Below are 15,686 nucleotides of genomic sequence, written 5' to 3'. Positions count from 1 at the left end.
GGCACTGTAATGTCAGGTGACGGGATTGCACAGACGTCAGGCCAGTAAACTCCTCAAGCCGGGACTGGAGGCTGTGAGCCAGTGTGCAGGGACAGTGTTCCTGTCTGACTTCACAGGGTGCACGCTAGGAAGGTGAAGGCAGGCCTGTTGGCCTGTCCCCGCTCCAAACAGCTCTGAGCCCACTCGGCCAGTACTTGGCAAAGCTACACCCCAGAGAGTACCAGCCTGGCCTGGGGGAGGGTTTGGTGTCCCTGGGGTGGTGGCTGGGCTCTGGAGGGCTGTTGTCCCCAGTATGTCCGCACAGGAATGCACATCACCCTCACCTGTTCAGAGCTGTCTGCTGGGATGCACGGCTCATGTGCTCTGCAGCTCGGTCCTGGCCTGGGGACTGTGCCTCCTGTCACTCACTCACATCTGTGCGTCTGTTAGCATCACACTCGCAGGGGTTTGTTTGATGACACATCAGAAAGCGCTCGGCACTTCTGAGCCGCAACGACAGAGGCGGCTGGCAGCAGAAGCTACGCAGCACCAGCTCGGGGGTGGGTAGTGTCTGCCAGGACCCACCTCTGCCGTGAGACTAGGTGCCAGGAGCGGAAGACGAAGAGGGATGAGAGGGGACTTCCCTGTGCGTCCCTTGTCCCCTCAGAACCCTGGCTGCTCTGGGCTGGAGCCACGTTTCCTGCCACCATCTGGGGACCAAGTCAGCAACAACTGGTCTTGTTGCTCTGACCTTCACAGAGGACCCGAGGCCCAACGTGAGGGACGGAGCGGGAGGCACAGGCCATCAGTGGGGTTCAGGCTTTGCTATCAGTCTGGTGGCAGGAAAGGGCACGGGTCCTCGCCTGCCTGCCTCCAGGTGTCCCCTCCTCCTGCCATCCTACCTCCCAGCCTTCTCAAAGCTCCCATCAGCTTCCCACAGGACACAGAAGCTGCTCAGTAGGTAGCTGAGGGCTGGCGCTGCAGCCTGCCCTCCTGGGAGATCACCTGTAGGGGGCACTGGTGGGGTGCAGGTCCAGATGTCCAGCCTGCTTGATGCCTCAGTCCCCTGACCGGTAGGCTCTGATGGCAGTGCCCATCATCACCAGCAGGGGACAGCCTCTCTGCAGAGATGGCAGCCTTGGGCCGTGCTGCTGAGTCCCATGACTTGCTTGCTTCTACTCTGTGGCTTTCGGGAGGATCCTAGAGGCAGTCCACCAAGGTTGACAGAGCACAAGAGCCTACCATAGCCCCACCTCAAGAGGTTCTCATTGGCTTGGGCAAGGAGGGGCAGGAGCCCCGGCTGCCACGCAGGAAGCCAGGTGGACCTCTTTTGAGTGGGGAGAAGCAGGTGAGCTTTGAAAGCAGCCAGGATAGAAACCTCTCAGGTCTGCAGAGGCCCAGAGAAGGGCGGCCTCGGGGGCTGGCCTCAGCCTTGGGGCTTTGTTGACAGCTGTGTCCCTGGTCAGTTGGCCACAAAGCCACAGGAACAAGCAATGCTGGGCCCCAGCTATTCGGGATGTCTGATAAGACGTGGGGTCTCCAGACCCAGAGGGAGCGGGCTAGGGCGGGCAGGCAGGTGTCAGAAGGCCCCAGTCCTGCGCTTTGATCGGCTGCAGGGTCCAGAGAGCTGTTTGACCCCTACCCTGTGTGTTCTCACAAAGCCGGGAAAAGTAGGGGAAGCTGCCCCGCCAGGAGGCAGCAGGCATAGCACAGGGACTAAAGTTGGGGCAGGTGGGAATCTGGGGTTGTTGGGCGCCAGTCCCACTGGTAGAAATTACATCATGTCGGCTGATAACCAGGGACCTGGCCGTGAAGGGGACTGTCACTGGCTCCCAGAGCTGAGTTTAAGGGCTGGCCCCAAGCCATTCCTAATGAAGAGCAGGTCAGCCATGCACAGGTGGGCAGAAAATGTTCTTGCAACAGCGGGCACGGAGTGGGCTGGGGGTGAGACGTGTGGGTCTGGGCATGAGCAGAGGGCACCAGTGCGGGGCAGTGCGCCAGCCTAGCGGTCCTCTCGGACCGGTCGGACCTTCATCTCCGAGAACTTGAGCGAGTACTGCCAACCAGTCCAGGAGGACCACTCGACGCCGTCAGCGTAGGAGGCATGAGCGCCGCGGAGGTACTGCCCGTTGAGGTTGGACGTGTGGCAGTTGCGGTACCACCAGGCTCCTCGGTAGAAGGCAGCACAGTTATTCTCTGAGTGGTCGCTGTCCCGGTCCTTGGTGGTGAACCTCATGCCACTGTGCTTCAGGAGGGAGTCACCTGCGTGGCGAGCACACACAGGGGTGGACACCTGGGCAGGGGTGTGCACGGGCCCCAGAACCCTGTCTTCCAACCACGTGCGCCTGGGTGTGGTGTGTGCACGCCACCCTTCAGACCCGTGCCCGGGCAGCTCTCCTGCCAACCCCATGCCACACGCATGCCTTCTGGCCGTTCCTGTGCCCAGGCTGCCTCTACCGCTCTCCCAGCGTTCTGAAGCTCCCATTCCTTTAGCTGAGAGGAGGAAGCCAGCCCAGAGGTCTCTTCTACAACACGATGGCCCCACAGAATCCAACCCTAGGAATCCCCTGGCTCCTGCTCGGGGCTGTTCTTCACTGTGAAACATGGAAACCACCCAGGCTCCACAGGGTTGCAGAGGTGGGACCCCCATGGGACTTGTGGCCTAGACCCTGGCCCCAGAAGGTAGAGGGGCTTAACCCAGCAGGCCAGCTTCCCCTGCTGCACCACGAGCCTCACCTGCGGTGCCCGAGTAGTCAGCCACCGTGAGGGGGTACCCATCCTCCTCGGGGTCCACAGAGAACAAGCCCACGCCGAAGCTCCCATAATGGGCATAGGCAGTGCCGTTGTCAAAGTCTTCTAGGTCTACATGCAGCTCATAGGCCGCCTGTGTGGTCAGGGCGTGGATCCGCTTGAGCCCTGAGGAGGGGGAGGAGAGAAAGATGGGGGAGGTCAAAGGACACAGGGGTACCCCTCCCACCAACCGGAGCTGAGTGCCTGTGCTCAGGACAACTGCAAAGTGTGTGCTCTGTGCTCTGGGACACTTCCTTCTCCCCGAAGGTGTGATTTTGGCAGAAGCAGGAGACCGAGTTGCCGTGTCCCGTTTTCGGCGTTCACTTTACGTGGGACGTGCTCTCCAAATGCAGCGTGTCTTGGCACCTCAGGCACGTGCCACGTCAGGTGTCCCCTGACCCTCACCTTGTGAGACAGGGTCTCTCACTGAACCCGGAGCTCATGGATTCAGCTAGGCTGTCTGGCCAGAGAGCTCCAGGGACCCCCGCCCCGTCTCTATCCCCTTAGAGCTAGGATGACGGGCATTGCACCTAGGGTTTACAAGGGTATGGGGACCAAATCCAGGTCCTCTTTACTAACCGGGCCATCGGCACAGCCCCCAGCGGTAGGCGTTCTGAGGTGACGGCTGGAAGAGAGCCGGTCAGAATGTGAAGTTCAGGTGGGGGTGGTGGCGCCCTCGCCTGAACCTGGCCTGCGAGCCTTTGCATGTGCCGTTTTTCTCTACCTATTCCTTGTCACCCCGTACCTTTCTGCCCCTCCTCGGGAAGGCGGCCGCCCCCCCCCGCTGACCCAGACTCCCCCCTTCTTCTTAACATTCATCATTCGGTTCTAGTTGTGAATTTCCTGCCAGCTGAGCTCCCTAAACACAACTCCGCAGTCGGTGTTTGCTGCGACCCCGGCAGGCACAGTGGGGCCTGGCGTGACACATGCTCAATAAATATTTCTCAGTTCATGGAGCTAAGGCAGTGCCTGCATCTCCTGCTATCCCCGGGTCCTTACCCTGCACACCCCACAACCCTACCCGTCCTTCCCGCCTCTACTCCGCCCTCCCTTTTTCCTGTTCTCGGCCCTCGGGCCATCCCAGGGTCTCACACAAACAGGGCACTTCCCTGCCTTCACGACCAACTCTTGATTAAGAGGGCACTTAATTAAACGCCTCACAGGTTCTCTGCGCCTATATTGTTCATCAGCCCCTCCCCGCGGGCTAGCATTTGGGTTACTGTGTGCACAAAAGCCTTGCGGCCCCTCCCCTGCTCAGCTTTGGTCTCCTCTGCCAGGCAATCTGCAGCCCATCACAGGATCCCTGTCTCCCTCTACCCCCTCAGAGCTGCTGACTCAGTTCAACCCAGCGACCTGAAGGATGTGGGTTCGAGAGCCGCAAGAGAAGGCAATCCCAACACATCCTGTTTCCACGCCTGGGCTGCTACCCCAGGGCTGGTGGCATCAGCTGCTCTCTCTCTCTCTCTGCACATGGCTTGCACACCTGTGCAGGGCCGATGGACAGATGCACAGGCAGCAGGTGACAATGACAACAATCCCCACCTGGAAGCCAGGCGCCATTCTAAGCACCCCCTGCATAGTGATCAATCAGGCAACATTAGAACATGATTAATTACGGAGCCTCAGCACGGCCAGTGGTTTGGGGAAGGACCCAGCAAGGCAGGCACAATGACCCCTTATCGTCTGGGCTGGGGAAGGAAGGCTCAGAGACGTGGTCACCTGGCCAGGTCACACGGCTAGCCAGCAGCAGAGCGGGAATTTGAATCCAGGCGGAAGGCTCCAGACTTTTCTTCAGGCCTCAGCCAGGAGAGACTGCATTTCCCAGGGGTGCTGAGAGATGCCCTTTCCCATCACTGCTTGGTCACTGGGGTCCAAAGACCTACAGGCAGCATGCCGCAGCTGGGGTTAACAGTACTGGGCTCTGGATCAGCTGCACTGGGGCTGCAGGGCAAGCTGCCGGGCGGTGGGCGGGGCGTCTGAGGCTCATCTGTCTTAGTCCTTTCCCCTCCCTTCCTCAGCCTGCTGATGTCTTTACTAGGAAGCTCCAGCTCTCACCAACCTGGGATTTCTGCCTGCCACGTCTCTGATCCCTGAGCAATGGATCGGAAGCTATGATGCAGCCCAGTTGACCCTCAGAGTGACAGAGGACCCTACACTGCACACAGTCACCCCAGGTTGCTGAATCTAAGGCACAACACAAAAAAGCATAAAGGGGCTGGCTAGATGGCTCAGTGGGTATTGCTGGCTGCCAAGACTGACAACCCAAGTTCAACCCCTCGACATAGTGGAGAGAACTGACTCCCACAAGTTGTCATCTGACCTACACACACACACACACACACACACACACACACATGCACACACACACGCACACACGCACACACACACGCACACACACACGCACGCACGCGCGCACACACACACGCACACGCGCACACACGCACACACATACACACACACGCACACACATACACACACACACATACACACTCATACGCATAAACATACACACCTGCCTGCATCCATGCATCCACCCCACATACATATACAAAAATTAAAACTTCAGGAATAAACAATATGGAAAAAAAGCAGATAGGTAAACTAATGAAAGCAAACGTGTGTGGTGTGTAGCCATAGCCACAGTATGTAAAGAGCATCCGTAAGTCAATAGGAACAGAGGAAGCCCCCATGGGAAGGTGACTGAGACGTAGAAAAGCAGAGGTGAGGCCGTGGGGAGGCTGAGGACCTCACAGTTGACATTCTTGTCAGGGCTGCTCTCGTCTGCAGAGCTAATCAGAGCCTTGCTTAAATGCTTCCTCCCCACCTTCTGCAGCTGCTGATAGATTTCAATTAAGATGCCACTGAGCAGTGAGGCGCCAACCCTGATCCAAGCTTATGGGTGGGAAGGAGGGAAAGGGCCTCTAACTGGCTGCCACCAATTTTTCCTTCACATAACTACCTTGGGGTGGGCGAGGAGGAATCTCCTACCCATTGTTGTTCGCAGCCCCTTCTCCTGAAATATCATCAACGCACACCCAGCGTATCCAATGGGCCTTGTGGCCCAGTCTCTTGAGCCTGGGTTTATCACCTGTAGAGGGGGGGATGGGGACAGGACCACACTCCCAGCTGGTGTGAGGCCCCAGGGACGGATGGGCGGCGTGAGCGCTCAGTAAACTCTGACCATGGTCCAAACCATGTGTGGCCTCTCCTCATGGAAAGTCCCCTGGTCAAGGAGCATGAACTAAACTGATGCCCTGGGACAGCAGGCTGCCGACTACAGCGCCCATCTTCCTCTGCCCTGGGCCTGCCTCCCACAGCTCTCGGCACCCGGGACTCCCCCCACCCCCCACCCCACCCCCCAACCCCCCCACCCCCTCACCCCCCGCCAGGGTCTCAGCCTCTCAGGAGACTGAGAAGATGAAAGTGCCAAGTGAGTGGACTGGAAACTCACTGCTGACCCTGAGGGCAGGGCAGTGCTTCGGTTATGCCCAGTCCTCCTGATGCCTGAGATGGAGCCCCTGAGCCCGCCATGGCTGGAGTGACCCAGGCCAGGAGGGGACTCCTAGACAGACAGTCACCAGCCAGGGCAAGGCTTCCTGCTTCTGACCTAGAGTCACCGGAACAGCCCCTCCCCACCTGGTGTGCAGGGGACTGGGGACCCTCGGCGTCCGCCACCGCCCCTGTCTCTCCATTGCCCATTCCATTCGCTCGGTTTGTGTCTTGGCATGCACTTGGAGATCAGATGACAGCTTGTGGGGACCAGTTCTCTTCCACGGGTGTGTCCTGGGGACTGAGCTTCAGGCACCAGGCTTGGGGGCAAGCGCCTCTGTCTGTTGACTGATCTCCCCGGCATTTTTGGTTTATCATCACTATTGTTTTTGAGTTAGGGTCTTAATATGTATCACCGTCTAGACTGGAAACCCTATGCAACCCCCCTGCCTCGGCCTCTCTAGTGCTGGAGTTGGGAGCATGAACTATCATGTGTAGCTTTTGTTTTCACTTTTCTTGCTGATCTTGAACCGCAGAGCTCAGTCTGGCCTTATACTATGCAGCGTGGCTGGGGTTCTCCTGCCTCCTGGGTGCTAGGGCCCCTCCACCCAGCTTTCCCCGTCACATTTAACAGCCCCTGTCCACGGGGCCCACTTGAACAATGCTCTGAGGCTGACTCTGTTCTCATGGTCTCCATCACTCGGCCCCCCTGAGACTGGGATGGGACCCGGTTACAGAAAGGCAAGGAACGGGCAGACAGCGCGGAATGTGCTCAGTGTGAGGACGCTTACCCAGCCAGTGCTCCCCTGTGAGCTTGCCGAAGCCCTCCCGGTACGCCTCCCAGCCTCGGAAGAAGTTCACAGAGCCATCCTCCCGGCGCTGAAACACCTGCAAGGGGAGGGGAAGGTAAAGGATGGGAATCCACCACCTCAGGACCTGCCCCTAGGCTCCTGCCCTTCTCCACAGGCTGCCCTGGGGTCCTTGGACACAGGATGGGGTGGGTGGGATGGAGACCAGGCCTTCCAAGTCCCTCAATAGCTCCTGGCTCTGGGACTTTGAGTAGACTCGGGAGCTTGTGTTGGCTAGAGGCAGGACTGACTGCCCCACCACAGGTCCCTGGAATGTCCCCACAAGGAAGAGTCACCACGGGCAGGCGGGCGGGGCAGCTCCCAGGCCCAGCCTACATCTGCTGTGTGCTGACTGACGGGGGTGGGGGGGGTGGTGGAGGGGGTGGGGGGGTACAGCTTCTGGTTCTTGCCAGAAGGCAGAGGCCTGAGGCTGTGGCTTAGCTGGTAGAGTGTTTGTGTGAGCTCTGGGTTTTGTCTGGGCCTAAGCCAGGCATGGCGGCTCAGCACTAGGAGGCAGAGGCAGGAAGAGAAGAAGCTCAAAGTCGTCTGTGGCTACACTGAAAACCCAAGTTCAACGAGGGCTTCGTGAAATGACGACTCAACTAAAAGAGACAAAGTTAGAAATGGTGGTGGGGCATCTGTTTGGAGTTTTTATAGGCATCGTTGTCCGTTTTGTTTGTTTGTTTGGGGGACAGGTTCTCACTTTGTCCTGGAACTCACTATGCAGCCCATAGCAATCCTCCTGCCTCAGCCTCCCAAATGCTAGAATTGTAAGCACACACTACCGGATGTAGTCCATTCTCAAGTTTTTAAGCAACTCATCTTAGACTTGACCCCCTGATTCTCACCTCTGACACAACTCCTCTCCCCAGATCACACACCCCTGGCAGAACCCAGGGGGCGTGGCCTGGGAACCCTGAATCCAAGTCACTTCTCAAGGGAGGAGCAGGAGCCCAGAGCAGGCTTCGAGTGTGACTCGGGTACCAACCAGCCGCCGAGCAGCCAGAGCCGCCTCTGTTCTTTTTAATAACATTCTCGATTTGGGAGTGTGGAGTCCCATTGGTTAAATTGCCTTGAAATAAGGACGGTGCGGGTCCCGGTCGAGCTGGCGAGTATTTACACGATCGCTGACAGTCCCGTTCCGGGGCCGCCTGGCCCACGCCGCCTTTCTGTTTAACAAGCCTTTTCCTGCTCATTTGCAGAGGCAGCGCCCACTTGCCTCCATCTGTGTCTGATGTCAGAGCTCTGGCTGCTGCTCTCATTACTAAGCAGCCCGGTTCCGGCAGCTCGGAACCTCCCGGGTGCCCGGGCGGAGCAGCAGCGTCTGCTCGCGAGATGCACCAAGGTCCCCCGGGACACGTCAGTCACAGGCAGTTGGGCAGCGCTGACGTCACGGGCTGGGGGAAAGATGACACTTTTTTTTTTCCTACTGCCCCGACCTGGCCCTGCCCTGAAATTTCAAGTCCTCAGGAGGGACCCGTTGGATGGAAAGAAGTTCGATAAGGCTGGGGAGATCTGAGCGGCTTGGAGAGCCGTATTGACGGCCGCACATTGGGACCCTGAGCACGCGCCCTTTGAAAGGCTTAATCCTGGCAGAAGCTTAGGCCCTCCGGAAGGCAAAGGCGGCAGGCAGGCTGAGCCTGCTTCTGTTGGAGGAGGAGGAGATCATCAGGAGTGGCAGGCTGGAAGCTCACCTCCTACCGGAGGCCCTAGGGTCCCTACCCCCAGGACTCGGCCGTCAAGGGGAGGGGTTGAGTTGCTAAGGGTCTGAACTCCAGAGCCTGGATGTGGCATACCCTTTACCTCTCTAAACCTGTCTGGTCATTGGCTGTGAGGTTCCAGGGCCTCGTGCACAGTAGGTGTGCATGCAGGCAGGGCTAGCTGGATAAACACGAGATAAACATGAGAACTGCCCACAGTCTCCCTTCCTACCCTGCTCTCTCTTCCAAATGCCAGCCCCGCAGGTCTCCTCCCCAGCCCTCCTTTGCACACGCCCTCGGCTACCCTCTACAGTCCCAGTCAGTCCAAGTCCACCGCACACGGTCCAGACTCTGCCCTCAGCGACCTTGGGACTATCCACCACCACACACAGGGCACAGAGCAGAGAGAAAAAACAGGTCTGCGCAGGGAAATGCAGCTTCCTGGGGCGGCGAGTGGGGCAGAGCCCTGGCCCGACACTGTCCATCCTCCTTACCCCTCACGGCAAGCTCTGCATCCCAGGACCTCCAAAGAACACCCTTCTAGTGCTTTGCCTAATGTGAAATGCAAAGTGGGTTCCAGGCTTCCAGCCCCCCCCCCCACACACACACACAGGGAATGAAACCCTAGCGGAGACCGAACAGGGAGGCCTGGTGTAGAGAGGGATCTCAGAGAGGGAACAGCGCCTCCCTCAGGTAGCCAGGCCCAGCTCAGGCCGCAGACTGTAGGGTTGAATGCACGGGGATAGGGAGGGTGGGGGAGGGGCAGCTGCGTCCCTCCTGAAGGGCTGAGGGACCACTGAGGTTTCTGGATGGAGCCTCCCAGCTCTGCACCCCATGCCCAAAGAGCTCAGAGCTGTGGGCCGGGCCCAGCCTGCTCTTCCGATACACTGCAGGGGTCCCACAGTCCCAAGCTGTAGCTCTGGAATTTGGCCTGATCCTGCCTGCCCCTAACCTAACCGGCACAGTAACGAGTGTTCAGACCATCAAACCAGATGGTGCTGAGCCCATCACTTCCCTTCATGGCACCTGCTGTTCACCAAATCCCTCCTCCGGCACCGATGAGTTCTGAGTTTCTTCTGTGTCTGTCTGTTACAGAAGCCGGAGCTGGGACAGAGGCGGAGCAGCCACCCACATCCTCAGTTGCTGCCCCACACTGTTCCCGGCGTTAGTCACTGCACGGTCCCCGCTGCACCATGGATCCACCTGAATGGTCACCCGGGCAGACACACACATCCTCGGCCCACCGGGGTCTCCTGTTTCTTTTCTACCCGGCAAAGGGACGCCAAAATTAAGAATGGCTACCAATTCCTGTTAGATGTGGCCCTGAAGAAACCACAGTGTTGGCCTGGGGAGACAGATCAGGCCCAAGTTGCTCGCCTTGCAAGCATGGGACCTGAGTTCAAATCCCTAACACCCATGTAGAAAACTGGGCATGGCTATATGCACCTTTAGTTGCTGCATTGGTGGGCAGAGGCGGGTGGACCCCAGGAGCTTAGTGACCAGCCTGCCTAGGAGAATGAGCCTTCCGGTTCCGTGAGAGACACTCAATGTCCTCCTCTTGCCGCCGCATCACAAGCACTGGCATGCATACCCACCCATACATCCATGTGAATGCACTGCGCACCTGTACGTGTGCACACACACATATGAAGCCAAGCCAAGCGTGAGGACACACACTGGGGAGGCAGACAGTGGGTCCCTGGGGCTGGATGGCTGATCTTCCCTACTTGGCAAGCTTGATAATTAGGTCTTAATTTTTTTAAAGCATATAAACTGGGCATGGCAGCACACACCTTTAATCCCAGCACTGAGGCAGAGACAGGCAGGTCTCTGTGAGTTCAAGGCCAGCCACAGCTACATGGTGAGACCCTGTTTCAAAAAACAAAGTGAAGTAGCCTGAAGAACAGCATCCAACATTGTTCTCTGCTTGCACACACATGGACACACACACACACACACACACACACACACAAAGAAGCTCTAGCATTTGTCAACATGGCCATTGCAGCTGGACCGAGACAGGCTATGACCCACTTGAGGGGCCACTGCATACCCCTGCCCACCCCTTGAGAGGCCACTGCACACCCCTGCCATGGATTTGGAGATGGGACCTTGAGATGTTTGGACCAGGGCTCGGAGAAGTCCACTTCCCACCCCGAGACCAGATGCATAGTTTATGCTGGAAACCGAGGCTGTGTGGTGGTGGTGGGGATAAGTAGACTGCACCGTTTCCTGCTGTGTCCTCTTCTGTTCCACTCTATTCGATTTAAAAAAGCAACGTTGATCACAACCCAGGAAATTGATTTCGCCACCTGCCAACGGATCCAGGCCCACGGTTTAAGAACCGTTGCCATCGAGTTCCTGGGCTCTGCCGAGGGCTGTGCTAGCCACAGGTCAAACATCGAATGACTGAGTGTCCCCGAACACACACTGGCACCTACTGACAAATCCTGAGAGGACCTCGTGGCTCCAGTTAGCCACAATACCAGGGTGCCGCGCACATGGGCACCTTTCACCAGACACCGCGGCCCAGGGCGAACGGCAGCTGTGGCTTTAGAGCTCTGAAAAATCAGCTGGATTTTTGTAACAACAACAGGATGAAGTAAATTAATTAGAGAGCAAGGATCAACTGGGCAGGAGGATGCCAGCCACGGGCCTGGAGTGTCCACACCCCCTCCTTCCGCCCTGGGCTTCCCAGGTAGACAAAGGCTGAGGAAACCAAGGCCAGAAGCAAAGTAGTTATTGATCAACGCTGGGCCTGCCGTGGGCGTTGGCCCAGCTCCTGGGCTTCACTTGGCTTCCGGCTAGAAGGCAACAGAGAAATACTCACTGACGCCGCGGCCTCCTGGGCAGGGGCCATGAGTGGGAAGGCAGACGGCGCGTGTTTTCTTGGTTCGGATTCTTAAAACCCGGCCTCCTGCCGCCACTAGCGCAGCTTGGAAGTATCGCCCAGAGGCTCTGCCAAGGAAGCCTGTGGTCCACATGGTCCTGCAGATGGTGCTGGGAGACTTCAAAGGAGAATCAGCGACTGCACTTGACTGTCCTGTGAGCATCGACAGGGCCACAGGGACACTATGGGGCCTCCCTCTCCACAAGCCTGGGCCTGCTGGAGTCCCCACCGCCCAATAACCCCGCTGGCCCACCCCATGTTTGCAGTAATATCGAGGACTCGGAGCTGGTATCCTAAGTGCCAGACAGAACGGGTCTCACACCACGGTCGTGAGGGGTTGGTTCCCTCTAGCAGTTAGCAAGACCAAAACCGAGAGCGTGGGCGACCTTTGGAGCGTGAGGCGGACAGAGACTGGAGATGGCAGGGCATTCCCTGTGGAGACGTCCTGTGGCCTGGATGTGAGGTGATGAGAAACTCAGTCTGCACACCTGTGAGTCCAGCTGTCTCTCAGTTCCAGGGAGCACTGTAGGGTGGCACCCAGGGGCCACCGTACTAGAGATTCAACTCACAGCGTCACTTCCCGAGTCCCGGCTTCTCGCCTGGAATCATGGCTGCCACTGAGCCCGTTGTGTGCTAGCGTACACGGGTGAGCACAGCATTCCGAGAGCTGAGGTCCCGAGAGGCAGGCACACACAGGCCTGCGGACACGGCACAGCTGTGCCCAACCTCTTAGGCCTGTACCTCAGTTTCCTCATCTATTAGAAGGAGAGTCTGACAGCCCAGGCTCCAAAGTTTACGTGGGGAATCAGAGCCAGGGGTGCAGCTTAGTTGATAGAGTACTCACCTAGCACGCAAAGCCCGGGCAGCTTCCATCCTCAGCTCCTGCTGGGAGGAGGAGCTCCAGAAATCCCAAAACTGGGGCGCCGGAGGCCAGAAGACCAGAAGTTCAAGGTTGTCCTTGGTTACACAGCGGCTTTGAGGCTAGCCTGGGCTACATGAGACATGTCTCAAAACCAAAACAACACACAACACACCCCATACATACACATCTCACACACACACACATACCACATACATACACACACCACATACACATACCACACACACATACACACATATACACACACACACCACACGCACTCACACACACACAGTACTGGTACACTGCATTCACTCATGGCTCAAGGGTGCTCTGAGCAACTGGGAACCCTCTGTGGAGACTGGGGTGCTCAGGGAGGCTGCTGTGCTGGGAGGTACCCTGGGCCGCTTGAAGAAACTGAGGCACTGAGAACCAGAGGTGAGAGATGCCCGCCACAGGCGATGACCCTGGGGCAGTGGTGGTCCCTAAACCCTAGAATGTCCCCAGGAGGGGGCTCTTATGATTTTCCTAGTCTGAGGCGCTTGCTGACCTGGGGACAGGCAGAGGCCTCAGCCAGCCTCCCAGACCTGCCCAGTAGATGATTCTGGGAGGAGGAGCCAGGAAAAAGCTCAACTCTTACTCTGCGAGAACAAAGAACTTGGAGATATCCCCAAATGTGCCCTGCCCCCATGGAAGGCTCTGCCATCTTCCTGGCTGGGGCTTTCTGACTTGGGACAAGTCCTGAAACTGTCCTAAGCCATGTCTCCCCCTCTTTTAGTCCCTTTCTTGCTCCTGACGATGAACCAAAGTCAGCATGGGCTGATGACATGCAGTAGGTCTGGCCGCTGCCCCAAAACCAGCTGATGGCACACAGTAGGTATGACAGCTGCCCCCTCATTAGCTGGTGGCACACAGTAAGTCTGGCAGCTGCCCCAAACCAGTTGATTGCACATAGTAGGTATGACAGCTGCCCCCCATCAGCTGGTGGCACACAGTAGGTCTGGCAGCTGCCCCAAACCCGCTGATGGCACACAGTAGGTCTGGCAGCTTCCCCTCCAAAACCAGCTGCTGGGTCCAGAAGGAAGCGGCCCACTCCTTGTTTGTGACTGGAAATGGTACCCCCGGGCTTGGCACCTTGCCATGCTTCCCAGGCTTGGAAGCCAATGCCTGCCGACTCTGGCAAAACACTGCTCTGAGCTGCCATTCATCAAGTTCTGTGCTGAGCGTTTCACGTGTGGTGTCCCATGGACACTGCGAGCTACCTGATGGGCGCCGGCCGGAGTTGGGGGAATTGACCCGCCCCAGGTGGAGGTAGCTTCCTCTGGCAGATCAGAACAGGAAGACAGGGAGGGGTGGGTACCAGCCTCCAGTCATGATGAAGGTGGGTGGGCTCTGCTCAGCAGCAGGGGACATTTGTGTCCCACTGAAGCCACGGCGGGTCACTGGCTCTCCTGAAGGGAAGGCTGGCTACAGTCTCCCCTGCTAGCCCGCAGCCTGGCCTCCCCAGCACAGGGTCCCTGGAGCTTTTCATCTGTCTCTGCACTCACTGTCTGCCAGGGCCTTTGAAGTTCTGCAGGGAGAGCAGGACTTTCCTCTGCCCCTCAGCCTATGGGAGAGAGAGGAGGGCTGGGGAAGCAGGGCTTCCTCTTGTACAGAGCCAATTAGAGGCACATCTCAACCCCTGACCCTGCTCGCTCAGTGGGGAAGGCCTGGTGCCTGGTGGGGCAGGATGCAGAGCAGCAGGTGTCAGGATGGGTGGTGTGTGTGTGTGTGTGTGTGTGTGTGTGTGTGCCTGTGCAACAGTCATGTGTGGTGTGTGTGTGTGTCTATGCCTGTGCAACAGTCAGGTGTGTGTGTGTGTGTGTGTATGCCTGTGCAACAGTCAGGTGTGTGTGTATGTGTCTATGCCTGTGCAACAGTCAGGTGTGTGTGTGTGTGTGTATGCCTGTGCAACAGTCAGGTGTGTGTGTGTGTGTGTGTGTATGCCTGTGCAACAGTCAGGTGTGGTGTGTGTGTGTGTATGCCTGTGCAATCGTCAGGTGTGTGATGTGTGTGTGTGTGTCTATGCCTGTGCAACAGTCAGGTGTGTGTGTGTGTGTGTCTATGCCTGTGCAACAGTCAGGTGTGTGTGTGTGTCTATGCCTGTGCAACAGTCAGGTGTGTGTGTGTGTGTGTGCCTGTGCAACAGTCAGGTGTGTGTGTGTGTGTGTGTGCCTGTGCAACAGTCAGGTGTGTGTGTGTCTATGCCTGTGCAACAGTCAGGTGTGTGTGTGTCTATGCCTGTGCAACAGTCAGGTGTGTGTGTGTGTGTGCCTGTGCAACAGCCAGGTGTGGTGTGTGTATGCCTGTGCAACAGTCAGGTGTGTGTGTGTGTGTGTATGCCTGTGCAACAGTCAGGTGTGTGTGTGTGTGTGTGTCTATGCCTGTGCAACAGTCAGGTGTGGTGTGTGTGTGTGTGTCTATGCCTGTGCAACAGTCAGGTGGGTGGTGTGTGTGTGTGTCTATGCCTGTGCAACAGTCAGGTGTGTGTGTGTCTATGCCTGTGCAACAGTCAGGTGGGTGGTGTGTGTGTGTGTGTCTATGCCTGTGCAACAGTCAGGTGTGGTGTGTGTGTGTGTGTATGCCTGTGCAATCATCAGGTGCGGTGTGTGTGTGTGTGCCTGTGCAACAGTCAGGTGTGGTGTGTGTGTGTGTATGCCTGTGCAATCGTCAGGTGTGTGATGTGTGTGTGTGTGTGTATGCCTGTGCAACAGTCAGGTGTGGTGTGTGTGTGTGTATGCCTGTGCAATCGTCAGGTGTGTGATGTGTGTGTGTATGCCTGTGCAACAGTCAGGTGTGGTGTGTGTGTGTGTATGCCTGTGCAATCGTCAGGTGTGTGATGTGTGTGTGTGTCTATGCCTGTGCAACAGTCAGGTGGGTGGTGTGTGTGTGTGTGTCTATGCCTGTGCAATCGTCAGGTGGTGTGTGTGTGTGTGTGTGTGTAATAGTCAGGTGGGGTGAAGTGTGTGTGTGTGTGTGTATGTGTGTGTATCTTATAATAGTCATGTGGGGTGAAGTGTGTGTGTGTGTATCTTATAATAGTCAGGTGGGGTGAAGAGTGTGTGTGTGTGTGTGTGTGTCTGTGCAATAGT

At 57.4% G+C, this 15,686-nt stretch overlaps 1 protein-coding gene across 1 annotated transcript in view; it reads right to left on the bottom strand.

Moving 5' to 3' along the window:
- Positions 1-1,873: 1,873 nt before the first annotated feature.
- Positions 1,874-15,686, bottom strand: part of Fibcd1 (fibrinogen C domain containing 1) — a 30,274-nt gene continuing 16,461 nt past the window's right edge. Inside the window, exons 5-7 of the mRNA XM_005085521.4 lie at positions 7,050-7,146; positions 2,716-2,895; positions 1,874-2,241 (exon numbers count right to left, since the gene is read on the bottom strand). Of these exons, the coding sequence (XP_005085578.1) occupies positions 1,982-2,241; positions 2,716-2,895; positions 7,050-7,146 (537 nt within the window). The 3' untranslated portion in view covers positions 1,874-1,981. The remainder of the gene's footprint in view (positions 2,242-2,715; positions 2,896-7,049; positions 7,147-15,686) is intronic.

Source organism: Mesocricetus auratus, unplaced genomic scaffold (genome assembly GCF_017639785.1).
Source record: "Mesocricetus auratus isolate SY011 unplaced genomic scaffold, BCM_Maur_2.0 Super-Scaffold_100004, whole genome shotgun sequence".
Taxonomy (NCBI): domain Eukaryota; kingdom Metazoa; phylum Chordata; class Mammalia; order Rodentia; family Cricetidae; genus Mesocricetus; species Mesocricetus auratus.
Note: the sequence above shows the minus strand (reverse complement) of the source record. Positions and strands in the feature narration are given on the sequence as shown.